We start from the raw sequence: 14,428 nt of genomic DNA, 5'->3' as shown, positions 1-14,428 counted from the left end.
CATTTTACTTTAATTTTTCCTTCCAAGTTGAGGTTAGTTTGGTCAATCAATAACAGAGATGATTTAGTACAATATATAGCAATTGTTCAACTTGCTATTTGTACTGAGACAGAGTCTGTAAATTTGTATATCTAAAACCAATATAAACAGAGAAAATCCACCTTTTAGAAAGTTTACATACATAATGTGGTTATTATATCATGCAGCTATTAGTTATACTGTCAACAAAAATAGAACAACTAAATCATACAGTTTAATAAACAGTCCATGCTAAAATCATGCTGAAGAGATATAACATTCTAATTTAGAATGTCAAATGTTGCCCTTAACTAAAAGTTTCAACAATGCGTACAGTAACAGGTGTTCAAAAAATTATTACAGACGAGAACAAATTAATGAGGTTCTTTACAGAATAATAATTTGTATTTAAGAGTAAGGCCAAGGAAACTATAAAAATTTAAAGAGGGAGGGGAGTTCCATTTTGAATTCATTTAAAAAAGCAAATAGAAAACATCATTATCTCCAATTGATTTTGATACTTAAAATTTTTATGAATAATTTTAAGCATGAGGATTACTATAATCAAACGGATTTCCTTAAAATCATGTGTATTTCCAAAAATTACTTAGGATACCCAGGAATGGCATGTGATGTACAGCACTATTAATATCTTAGGTTTACTCTTGATGTATATTTCTATAATTAATTTCCCCTGTTACTTGGGTATTCCCTTGATTCAGTATATCACAATATACAACACAGAATTCCATTATCTTGTGTATTACTATAAATAACATTAGGATTCCATTGACTTGTGTATTACTATAAATAACATTAGGATTCCCTTGACTGGTGTTTTACTATAAATAACATTAGGATTCCCTAGACCTGTGTATTACTATAAATAACATTAGGATTCCCTTAACTTAGATGTGTATTACTATAAATACATTAAGATTCCCCTAACTGAGATGTGTATTACTATAAATATATTAGGATTCCCTTAACTCTGCATGCTCCTAGTGGTCAAAACATCATGTGCAGCTATTGGAATCTTAACATCTGAAAGAATGATCAGTTCACTGCTTTTATTCCAATGGAAAGGCAAACATATCTCCTTCATATGCAGGATTTCTTTTCCATATTAAAGCCACACTTTTGAAATACTTTAAATTGAAACACTGATTAAAAAGTTGTGAAAATTAGTTAGCAACCTTCAAAACAAACAATCACATTTACCACACAGAATAGTTTTAAAAGTAGTTTTTTCCAATGATTTTATGCAACGATAATCAAATGGTAAATACATTAGAAGATCAATTTCTAAAACAATCAAGAATTCTTTTCCGTAACTATTTATTTCAAATGTTTGAAAAATAAAAATATTTTGTTCCCCCTCTACTTTTAACCTAGCTGATGAGTATGTTATATTCTGAGTGGTGATAGCTGCACATGACAGAATGACGTAGATGTTACGTTAGCCACAGTTAAATGAAGGTTACAGTGATGTCACCTGTGATGGAGACCGTGAGACCGAGGCTCGTTCAATGAACTAGTGGAGCTATACATCGTGCTCGAACTACCTAGGCTGAAAAATTACAACACACATATAATGATATTAGTTCCTTAATGCGCTAAACTTGTATGTAAGAAGCAAATTATAAGTAAATGGTGAATACAAATACATGTATACAGAATGTATATATAAGGGAGATAATTCATACTGTCAATGGAGAAAATCCTGAGGATAATTCATATTTTAACCATGAATACGTAAATATTTCATGTCTCAATGGTGAGCTACGATCATCTTGTAAGACAGATATGAAAATTCTGGATCAAAACAGAAAATCACATAAAAATGTAATTGTTTGTAGCACCCAATAGGAATTTCAACCAAATTCAGACCTATAAAATCAGCTGAAACAATGAAGTCTATGATTTTTTAATTTTTTTTTTAATACATCCAAACTTATAAAGGTGAATATTCATTTTCTTTCAACAGGTCAATCTCATTAAAGGAGTAAGTTCGGTAAGGGCCATATTTGGCCCCAATTATAAAATTCATAGTTACAAGACAATAAATGTTTTAAGTTGCCTTAAAGTCATGTGAGAAAGTTAAACACAACTGTTTTTGTCAAAGTTTAATTCTAACACGTTGATTTTTACATCCCAAAAAGGTCAAGATAAGGGATTTTGGTGAAATTTGACAAAATCAGCTGCATTTCAACCAAATTAAGGACCAGGAAACATAGAGCGCAGGCGTCGACAAACTTAATATTCAAATAAGATATGTGAAATGTCTTCACAAACATTATTTCAAAAGATCTTTGTTGTCGACGTATGCGCTCTATGTTTCCTGTCCAATAATCTATAGAAATTTACCTGTTTTTATTGATTTTTTGGTGAAAAATCAATGCGTACAACTTTTGACGTCATAATGAAACGCAGAAACGTAAAATTTTCATCAAAATGGCTTATTTCCTTTCTAGTCACTGTATTAGCTATAATTTATTGTGATATTGGTCAATAAATCCGAATTTAAAATTTACGCTAAAAAAGGGGGCCATTTTAGGACCTTACCGAACATACTCCTTTGTCTTGAAAATTACATTGTGTCAAAACTGTGATTGCTGAGGTAGAATTGAGCTAAATTTAACATGAAGTTGTGTTCACCTTCACAAAATTGATTTCAATTTCCATGTACAGATTAAACTGAACCAACCAGGTGTAAATAATTGATTTAACACCTTTATAAGTTTGGGTGTAAATACATAAATAATAAAGAGTGTACTACCCTTTATATGTATTAATTGATAAAAGGTACACTTCAAAGTACTATCATTCACAACAAGCCAATATTCTGGGATTTAATAGTACTAGAGAATTAATTCAAATCAATGATATGAATATATTTTTTCATTTTCACTGATTTGTTTTTTTACACAGTATAAATGCAAAATGAGTTTCTCAAAAATTAAAAATAAACAGTGATGGCCAATGGTCTAATTTTCTTTGGAGTGCCAACTGACCACTTTAAATATGCATGATATATTTGCCACTGGACATTAAGAGAACAATCTATCAGTGTATTTGATCCTCTATTACAATGATTTCTCAATGATTAATTTTGTAATCTCAATGCCCAGTGGCAAATATTTCAAACAAATTCATAACAGCCAATTATTTCGAGAGAGCCTAATCATTAATTCCACAAAATATGGCCCCTCAAATGAAAGTACTTTAAAAGTAAAAGAAGCATTAGTCAATGTTTATTCATGATCAGCTGAGTGGTTAAAGACATCAGTTAACGAGAAGCTACTGAAGATCTGAAAAGACGGTGACATGTGGAGAATTGTCCAATAACATCAAGACAATCATACTTACTTAGAAGACCCACTCCTAAAAAGACATATAAAAATGGAGGATAGTGCAACAAAATGAGCTAATAAAGGAATTATTCTGTGGAATAAAAACTTTCACAGCCTTTTGTATTGTAAACAATATCATCTATGCATTTAATTTTTAAATTAGGTGTTACTTTATATTCTGATTTCTATATGCTGTCATGTTCCAAAACTTGTTTCTATTTATAGTCTTATAAAATCTTTGAGTATTGAGTAATTTACTGAAACAAGACTATTAACATCATTCTCAGATATAAAAAAAAAAAAAACTTTATAAAAATGTATGTAAAACATTTTGAGATTAAACTTCTTGCCATGACTCTGCTGTGAAAATTTATAACCCACATACAAAGGTACCCCTGGTATGGTTCACCAGTACTACAAACACAGACATTGGTTAATTTCCAATCTATAGAGCCCAAATAACCATCATTAAAATAAGACTAATCATAAAAAAAAACAAGTTTTTAATAAGGATGTTAATAAATGATATGAAAGTGCTATCAAATCGGGCAATAAATGCTTGTTAATGATAACTACAATCTTTTAAATTATTTCCTAAGTTTGTTTTAATGCTATACTATGGTAAAAAGTTTATTTGATAAATTTTATAAAAGCATATGCTTTATCATGCAAAATAAATAATTATAAGTTCTGAATAATGTCAAGTTATTAATATTTTTTCTTGGTATATAAAAGCATCACTGAGAAAACTCTACAAACACTGCATGCTAACAAATTTAAATACATGAAATATTTCAAATATATTTTATGCATCTCAGCAGCAGCCTGACATGTAGTGCAGCTTAAAAATACTAGATTATCTCCCCTTTTAAATATTTTCTAATCTATTGGTTTTTATATTTTTTTATAGAGCCTTTGTTTGGGTTATATTTTCTATAATTTTTGTTTGTCATAAATAATAATTGTTAGGGATTGCCCACCTTTGACTGTTTGTCTTTTAAAATATATTAAACTTTGATACATTTTTTTTCTTTAAAATTTTGAATTTTCAATCGTTATTTAAAATATTTCTTAACTTTCAGATTTCTATGGATTCCTTCAAAATAATGAAAATGAATGAGCATTAGGTAAAATATATACTTTAACCAAAACCATCCTAAATGAACTAACAAATACTAACAAAACATGACAGACACAATGAAACATGTACTTGACACAGAACACTGATAGGGTTATAATCTGTGGGTATAAACTTACGATCGTGAGGTTTGATGTTTTGTACCACGTTTGGTACTACCAGATGAACGACTGGCCTTCTTATTTTCTAGGTCATCTTTTAAGTCTAAAATCTTCTGTTTCATTTCAGGATCTTCACACAAATCTGAGAAAGAAAAAAAAATAGGAATTATAGTATAACTAATCGCCGTATTTGAATATCAAAAATAAGACAACGCGTGACCGAACGACGCATGGATTAAACGAGTGCGCAGCACGAGTTTAATCCATAGCGGCGTTCGGTCACAAGTTGTCTTATTTTTGATATTCAAATACGGCGATTAGTTATTCTTTTTATTACATTGGTAAATGGCTTTTTTTATGAAATTAATGTAGAAAATGTAAGGAACTATATCTTTTTCCTACGCATTGACAATTTGTTTTGATCCGACGTTATCAACGTCTTGACAACGCCTATTGTTGTATGACGTCAGAGAGTGAAATAACCACGTTTATTTCACATGTGAAATTATCGGTTTTTATCTAACTGGGAAATCAATGTAATTCATTGCAACCAATGTAATAATCTGCTTTAATCAATTCATAATTAATAAATGCGTATTTCAGACTATAACTCCAAAAACTCTTTGAGCAGTGTTCATAAACTTTGGTGACTTGTTTATATATCAATTGAAGCTTGCTTTTATATTTTATAATTTTTTTATATGACATTGCTGAGTAATGGAACTTAATTTGTTGAAAAATAATTTTTTATTGATTAGGGTAGTTCTGGTCTGAAATCTACTGCTTGCCACAGAAAAAGAATTGAAGTCCATTTCCATAATACACTATTATGATATGAACTATTTAAAAATTAATGACTTTCACTCAGTCAAAACGTTATATATGGACCTGTTAGATTACATTGAGTCAGATTATTCACACTCAGACTTCTTCCTCAGTCACTATAACAGGTCCAAGTATCATGTATTGACCTCATCAAAAGTCCATATTTGATAAATTTGTACTTGTTTTTCTTGGTAACAATACCTTAAGGATTAAACATTTCCTAATCAATAAAAATATTGCATGCTTAAAAACATTTCTCCTGACTTTTTAGGGAAGTCTTCAATCATTGTTATAAAGCAGTTCATAACATTTGTTTCTCTGATTGGGATTAACTTACTTTCTTCACATTGGTACAATAAAATGGTGGTCAGAATCCTAGGAAGAGTGGCCCTAGTTAACAATTGACCCCTTTTGGGTAGGGGTTCTAAGCCTTATCTCTCCATTTGCAAAATTCAGATGGTCCACTTAACAATATAAAGAGAGCAACCCATTTAACTTTAAAAGGAGGGGGGGGGGGGGAATGTTTTTTTTTTTTTTTTAGACAGAACAAAGTTATTTAGTTTTTCAACTAAATCAATCAGATTTTTTTCTTTAAAATTTAACACTGTAAGGTATGGGGGAAGTTGCATTCAGAATAATGTTTTTTGTTATCTGCTTGACCAGAATATTTTTTTTATAAAAAAAATATAACCCCCCCCCCCCTCCTCCCTATAAGTTAAATGGTTGGTCCATAAGCAGGTGGCTAATTTTTAAACTAGCTGAAAAGTCAAGGTTTACCAACAGTAACACTGGTTTCCTCTACCAAAAAAACTTTTAAGAAATTTTACAAAAAAAGGACTATGAATGTTAAATAAATACCAAAAGGTGTTTCTCCATTTCGTGTTTTGGCATCAATGTCCGCACCATTTTTAACTAATAGTTCCAAAACATCTTGCTGAAAATAGAAAAATAACCAATTTAGAATGAAAGTCAGATGGAATAACAAAAAAAAATGTTTTTAGTTCAAATTATGTTTGTTATTGGCATGCTTTAATATTCTCTTCAATTGAGTGCTCCAGTCTTTAGAATTAATCTCTCGTGTTAGAAACTATGTCTGAAACTTAGTTCTTTATCAATATATTCAGTTACAGATATAAAACATTTAATTAAAAGATAAAAATACATCGTTTTAACACTGACAATGTAAAGCTGATTGTAATCTATCAGATTTACTAAGTTCAAATTGTCTTTCTCTTATATGAATTGAGAAGCCATTACAAATTAACCAAAAATCAATTTGAAGTTGTCGGAGAGTAATCTCAACTTTCCATAAGTGGATGCAAGCTTCTAAATCAATTACCATCTTAACCACGACAGAATAAATATAGGGGATTTATACAATGAGTGATGTTACTTCACGAACTGTTAAATGACATATTGTCCTCATTTAACATCGTTATATAAAATGTCACTTGCATCATGTACTGTTGTATTTCTTTTCATGTGGCAGTCAAAACTTCCTTAGACAACAATTTTTCAGACAAAAGTTACATAAAAAGCACTGTGTCAAAACTTCCTTGGACAACAATTTTTCAGACAAAAGTTACATAAAAAGCACTGTTCAAAAAGTATGCCGCAATGTTTTCATTTCATTATTTCTTTCTTTTTTCAAAAGTGGAATATATATAAAAGATCTATTTGTTGAACCAAGGCAGTGATATCTGGGTAGGGACAGGGTTCACAAATTAGTGATATCTGGGTAGGGGCAGGGTTCACAAATTCAGCTTTATTCTGTTCATTAGGAGTTATGTTATGTCTATTGAATGAATGACACAACAATCAATCTAAATGGACTACATTTAAAATAAATCTCCCCTTTATTAAATTTTATTTTCAATAAATCCCCCTTTTTTAATCTCAATATATGGTCCAAATAAATAGTCTACTAAACACTAACATTTGCTATAAATGGTTTACTGCCCTCATTTTCCCATATAACACCAGACAAATTTTCTCAATATCATATACATTATGGGATGTTGATGTAAAACAGACAGGTTGACAATTCTATTAAACAATAGTAACAATAATACAACATGCTTGACCAATCAGAAATTCTCTTACAATCAACGAGAATTGACATGTAATAAATTGTGTGACCAAGCGTTAAATAAATGGGTCTGGAGTTGTTAATAGGATTTGAGTATCGGTAATGATACTAACTCCCACCACATAACACTTTATTTCAATCATTGGACTTATTTCAATCATTGGACTCACATGGATGGCACAAATTGACATTTTTTATGGTTATTTTCCTTTTTTTTATTAAAACAACCATTGTATTACTCTATCTTATCTGCCTTGGGATCTATTGCAAAATGAATTATAGAACATAGATCTTAAACCATTGAAGAACTGTACGGAAATCTGCCTGAATAACTGATGAAGTTAAACATTATCTAGATATTATGAGGATTCATCATTATATGTGGAATACTAATTGTGTGGATATGGTGGATATAGGTAATTAAACCACACATCTTAGCTTTTAACAAAATTAAAATGTCCAAATGATTGTAGAAAGAAAATCAAGTTCAAGGAAACAATTTTTTTTCAATCAAAAATGAATTAATTTATGGTATCCATTCCACGACAAAATAATCAGTACTGGTACCAAAATGTTTTTGTATGAAAGAGTGGATATTTGTCAATTGTCACCAAACGTTATATGGAAAAACATAAGTTGATCAAAATCTGAACGGCCTTGGACCCTTTCATACATTGCGTTTAACTAACCTGGCACCAGAAAGCTGCTGCATGGATTGGCTGATAGGAATCGCTGTCTCTTTTATCAACAGAAACATGATGGTCAAGTAAAAACTCGGCCACCTGCATGTAACCATTAGCAGCTGCTATATGAAGCTGAAAAGAAAAAAAAAAACATTATAAAATTCACACAAAAAAATCTCATTATTATTATTAAATATTAATCTCAAAGATTCACAATTCAATTAAGTCTCCAATGTCACTTAGATGTTTTCCCTTATTCTAATATCAAAAGGAAATCAATCAACACTTCCATCAGTGCATGCTAGTTTGGACTAGTTCTAAGCCTTGATAGTCAGCGATAGTGCCATATTTGTAATGTATCTGAACAAAAATCAGTAAAATTCTCTTTCCATAAAAGAAATTGGTTTGTACTTTTCTCTAAATACAAACACTTCTTATGTCACATGACACTAACTATTACATCACGAAATGTTGTTTACAACTGTTAAGTTCATGGCGTTGTCAGTTTGTTTTAGATTTATGAGTTTGACTGTCCCTTTGGTATCTTTCGTCCCTCTTTTAAGACTTCTATTTTCCTTACTTTACTTAATTGTTATTTTTCTTCGTTCAAATGACCTTCTATCACGTAACTGACCAAAGCAATGGTCAACAAACTTTGAAGGGTAATCATTACCACCTCTGGACATCTGAGACTGTTGAGAGTTTATAGGAGTCAGCTAATTTCATGGAATAATTATATACATCAATTATTGTGAATGTATGAATTTCTTTTGTGATTTTGCTGATCGAATCAATAAGGTAGTTGATCTGTGATAATATTGGTTCAGTAATTGCTTGACACCTTAGTTTAGTCTCAGGCGTGTCTGCTGATTGGATAAGTCAACTCCAGTTCAATTGTTCACTAATAATTTTAGTCACATGCAATATCTGTCTTTGAACTACTTGAAATATCACATGGCCAAAACTATTACATCAAGAAATACAAACTAATGTCTTCTTTTTTGGAGAGTTGAAATTTTTTTTTGTCTAAATGTCCATATTTGTTCAGATGCAAAAAAAATACTTATTCAAACCTTCTTATGAAAGATTGATTTTGAAAGGATATTTTTGTTTCCCCTTAATCAGAAATAAAGATACTGTTTTTCTTGGTGCTTTGGATGCACAATTGACCAGGAAATACACTTTCCAATTGATATTTTATAGTGTGTCTTTCTTTGTTGTGATGTTACACTATTGTTTCAGGTAAGGGTGAAGGTTGGTACCTATCAAAAGGTATCAAAAAGGACCTACATCAGGAAAGAAAATATCTGTTTTTTTTTGTTTACTTACTAAAGTAGCACCATCAGTGCCCCTCTCATCCAGGGGCCCACCTGTCTTGGCTAACCGAGACACATCATTTAACATATTTCTCTCTGGTATCAACCTTCTCTCATCTATTTCTTCCTGAGTGATTCCTAAAATTATATTACATTTATAACAATTAAAGTTTCAATGATGTCTGTTTTGGTACAACAGATATACATATATTCTATAAGAATACTATTCTTATTGACTCAATAGGATAAAATATATAATATGAGATTCAAATATCTATGATGTTTTCCACTTTTGAAATAACAATATGCCTGTAACTAGTAAACATTTCCTGTCTTATTTCTACTTTGCACAAGTTTACTTTCCCTTATCCCTGGAAATGGTGTATCAGTAAGCTAAGATCTTTAACTGGCCAATAGAGAAAATTAGAAAATATTGAAAAAGGGGAGATAATCTGTTATTATAAACCTGCACATCATGTCAGGCTACTGCTAAAGCATAGAATATATTTGAAATCTTTTATGCATTTAAATTTGTTAGCATGTTGTTTTTGTAGAGTTTGCTCTGTGATGCTAATCTTGTTTTGTTAATCTTGGATCTGGCTTCTGTAGCTTTTGATGTTGAAAACTTTAAAATAATAAAGAAATTCAGGAAAAAAATAGTTTTTTTGGAGAAGGTTTTTAAACACCAAAATAAATATTCTTGAGATTTTCCATATTTTAGTTTACTAATAACTATCCAATACAAATTGTTAATTCTGAACTTTATTTTAAGTATAAAAGAAAAATCTGTTCTTAATACAAGACCTAAATGAACTTAGTACGGAAACCAAAACATTAATTAGCCTGCACCCTTAAAGGGGCACTAGCTACGATATATATAAAAAAATAAAGTATGATTTTTTTTAGATCAATCATTAATCAAATTGGAATAATGAAATAATAATTTGCTTTTAGCAATCAATTTCCTTTAATTTTGTTGAAATAAGCGATTAAACATAATTTTTGACTGATTCACTTGCAAGTGAAAACGTCATCATCATTCTAACCGGTATTCATGTGAACTTCAAGTTAACCCCTAGCTAGAGATTGACAACGCATGCATTGTACGTGTACTGGTTATTTAAAGAAAAAGAATGTCAACAATGAAATTGAAACTACGGTAAATCATTTGATTACTAATTCGATGCACATAAAATCATTCTTATATGATTAAAAACAATGAGAAACATCTATTTTTAATCTATAAAATAAAATCAAACAGACCTATAAAAATGCATTTGCACGTGTTGGTTTCATCTTTTCGTATCTTTATTTTTGTTTACATCGCTTATATGGTCATCTGAGGTCAAATCGATAGTTAATTAGATGGCGTCTGGACTAAAATACACACGAAACGAACTTATATATTATCTACCCCATGCTCTGTTAACTGTTTATTTTAGACTTTTGATAGTTTGGATAAATGTTTTACATTGTTATAAACCAAATATGAGAATTTGAGTCAAATCGGTTACAATGAATTTCACAGCTAGTGCCCCTTTAACATTTACATAACGAAAACTAGTGTTCATACCCTGCAAAAGTACAAAGTAATCTTTTTTATTGTGATCAATTAGTTTTGTATAAAACAGATACGTGTACAAAGAGATTGCAGCTATTATGGTATTTACCAATGAAATATTAGACCTCCGTTTCTGATGATTTTTTCCTAATTGTGTAATACTATCAAAACCCATCTATAAATTACATGACCATTCTGGAATCAATTACAGAAATTATACATCTCCAGTCCCTATGACGATCAGGATTTTACTGAATTAATTGTTATGAATAAGAATATTGTATATTGAGGCTTGTTTTTGTCATATTAATAATATTCCCTGGATCTGAAATATTAATGTTTCCGCGGCAATAAATTACATATGACACAACACAGTTGAATGTTTGTATCAATCTATACAATAAAACCATATTGAATTGTTTTTATCGACCACTATAACTTTGCTACTGACAATGTTATACATCCTTCCTTTCTCCTTGAATTAAATGGTTCCCCAACATTAAATGAACTCTCAACAGAATATATATTAAATTTAATTAATTTATTCAATTCATGGTCATTTTCCTGCCAGTAAGATCCCAATTGACCTGTACACACTGATGTTACATACAACTATACTATCAAACTATACATGCTATAAGGAGAGATTAAAAAAATACACAATATTTGTTATCAGTGGCAAATATTAGATTCATTGAAGGGAAAGAATGGAAAATGTTTAAGTGTTATGATTATGAAATTTGTTTGTACTGGACTGACATACAATTTCTTAAGATAATAGTCCACAGGAAGACATGTCACCATTGGCAATTTTCTTACTCTTATGTTAGCCCATGGATGCTTAGCAGAAAAGCAGAAATACTAATTTTCAAATCTTTATAGATTGACCAGAGCACCAACTGAACCATGTCCCCCAACACTCAATGAGAGAATACCTTAGACCACTAGGCAGTTCTGCCATTCTGATTGGTTTGATAATTTATTTACCATTTTTAGTCGTATTGATTTAAATAATTCGAGAGGGTTTTCTTTCATCAACATTGTCTCAATTAGACTCAGTATCATGGCACCTGAATTTATCAGAAAGACAATTTTTTCTGTTTTCAATAACAAAATCCACTATTAACAATTCTTGAGAAAAAAGATTTTTTTTTTACAACTTTCTCCATTGCACCAATAAGGACCATGCACTTCACTATCTTACTGAAAATTCTTACCAATTTTGGCCATCTCTGTTTCTATATAGTCCAGAGTTACCTCATCTTCACAGATATCATATGGCATGTTACCATCAGCATTCACAGCTAAAAGTTCTGCTCCCCTGAAAAATAGTCAATAATTAAAAATGGAGGAAAAAACAAGTGAAACTGCGAGCTACTGCTCACTGATGATACCCCCGCCGCAAGTGGATAATATTAATAGTGTAAAAATATGCAAGTGTTCGGTAAACAGGAAGTTGTCAAGTGATGAATCTGAAAACGCATCACACGGTATAGCTGACTTATATAAATCCTGAAACCAAATTTCAGAAATCCTTGTATTGTAGTTCCTGAGAAAAATGTGACGAAAATTTTCAACTTGGCTATCATGTGTAAAATCAGACAAGTGTTCGGTAAACAGGAAGTTGTCAAGTGATGAATCTGAAAACGCATCACACGGTATGGCTGACATATATAAATGTTGATACCAAATTACAGAAAGGGTGGATGTGTAGTTCCTGAGAAAAATGTGACGAAAGTTTCATGGGACGGACTGACTGACGGACGGACTGACGGACTGACGGACTGACGGACTGATGGACGGACTGACGGACGGACGGACAGACAGAGGTAAAACAGTATACCCCCCCTTTTTTAAAGCGGGGGTATAATAACAAAAGTACTAAACTCTGAGGAAAAGTCACAACAGAAAGCCTCTTAATCAAATGACAAAATAAAAAGCTCAAACACATCAAACAAATGGATAACAACTGTTCTATTCCTGACTTGGTATAGACATTTTCTTAAGCAGAAACTGGTAGATAAAACATGTTTTATAGCTAGCTAAACCTCTCACTTGTATGACGGAATTTTAAAAAGAACATTTCTATATATTTTTCTTTTATATAGAGAATATTCATTCAATAATATTCCAGGAAAAGAAGTTTAAAATATATCATTACTTTTTATTTTAGTAGTAAGTGCAGCTTGTACACAGTGAAAAGTAAAATCTGTAGTCTTTCCCTCTTTCAATTACTTGACCTTAACAACTTGAAAGTTTAACACCATATAATATACAGACTTTGTTTATCTACAACTATGTAGCCTTCAATGGATCTGTAATTAAATTTTCGTTCATTCAACTTAGTGCTTACCATTTATCTGTTTAAGTTTGACCTCTACATGATTATTACTTGTTATTCTGCGACCTTTACATGATTATTTTTAACTTGTATTGTCTGGTTTTTGCCTTATTGACATTTACATACATCCCATAATGTTTATATTCTACAACCATTGATATTTCCATCATTCCTAATGTCCTGCAGGTTAGTGGTGTAATTAACTACATATTTTTTTTATATTTAAGAGTCAGTCTTTGTAAGAATCAGACATTTTAGACAAAATTTAAAACAGGACCATAGAAAACCTAATGACCTAACAATCCTATTTTGAGGTAACTTTCATCCTGAGTTAGAAAATCTTTAGAACACATTTGACTAGAATGAAAGCGAATAACAGAGTTATCTCCCCTCAATTGGTAATTTCAAGTGCATTTCAACCAAATTAAATTTTGAATTAACTAAATTGAAATTGAAACAAACATAATAATTGTGCACCATTATACATTTTGAACTTAAATTAATGTAAACTTGAGTGGGTTTTAATTTGTCATGTTTACACCACTTTTAAGGTATACATGATTCTTAGGCAGATTAATTGCCACTTAATTAAACTTTTTGTAAGTGTTTCTTACTTTAAAAATATTCATGAAATGAGTCGCAGAAACTTAATTCTGTCTTACGAACTAAATTTATAATTGCTGGAAATATTTTCTTATGTTGAAAGAATTGATTAAAAAAACAGGGTTGTTTCCCCTTTATTTCATTACAGTAAAATTTGTTCTTCGCAGGAACCTCTACCCTATAAAATTTTCACCAAAATGGATACATGTATAAGCACAGTGAATCTAAATAACCAATCAGTCATTCAGATAAAGCTTAAGGTTTGATCAAAATCTTAATGCTTGACAAGATTCATATTGAAAACAGAATAAAAAGCTTATAAATTTATTTACCCTCTCTATGACATTATCAACTTAATTAAGTCAAAATCAATGTTCAATTTGGAAAATATAATTGGATA

The 14,428-nt window shown here is 30.6% G+C and overlaps 1 protein-coding gene across 12 annotated transcripts in view; it reads right to left on the bottom strand.

The window, feature by feature from the left end:
• Window positions 1-14,428, bottom strand: part of LOC139525351 (protein phosphatase 1 regulatory subunit 16A-like) — a 61,383-nt gene that overhangs the window by 15,658 nt on the left and 31,297 nt on the right. For 4 of the 12 annotated variants that reach the window (XM_071320572.1, XM_071320576.1, XM_071320573.1 and 1 more), the window contains exons 5-11: window positions 12,302-12,405; window positions 9,537-9,661; window positions 8,214-8,339; window positions 6,294-6,369; window positions 4,629-4,752; window positions 3,388-3,402; window positions 1,514-1,588 (exon numbers count right to left, since the gene is read on the bottom strand). In XM_071320572.1, coding sequence (XP_071176673.1) covers window positions 1,514-1,588; window positions 3,388-3,402; window positions 4,629-4,752; window positions 6,294-6,369; window positions 8,214-8,339; window positions 9,537-9,661; window positions 12,302-12,405 — 645 coding nt within the window. The remainder of the gene's footprint in view (window positions 1-1,513; window positions 1,589-3,387; window positions 3,403-4,628; window positions 4,753-6,293; window positions 6,370-8,213; window positions 8,340-9,536; window positions 9,662-12,301; window positions 12,406-14,428) is intronic. The other 8 variants (XM_071320577.1, XM_071320575.1, XM_071320578.1 and 5 more) reach the window with 3 other exon arrangements.

This window comes from Mytilus edulis, chromosome 5, assembly GCF_963676685.1.
Source record: "Mytilus edulis chromosome 5, xbMytEdul2.2, whole genome shotgun sequence".
NCBI classification, from domain to species: domain Eukaryota; kingdom Metazoa; phylum Mollusca; class Bivalvia; order Mytilida; family Mytilidae; genus Mytilus; species Mytilus edulis.
The sequence above is the reverse complement of the archived record's forward strand: the minus strand, read 5'-3'. Positions and strand labels throughout refer to the sequence as shown.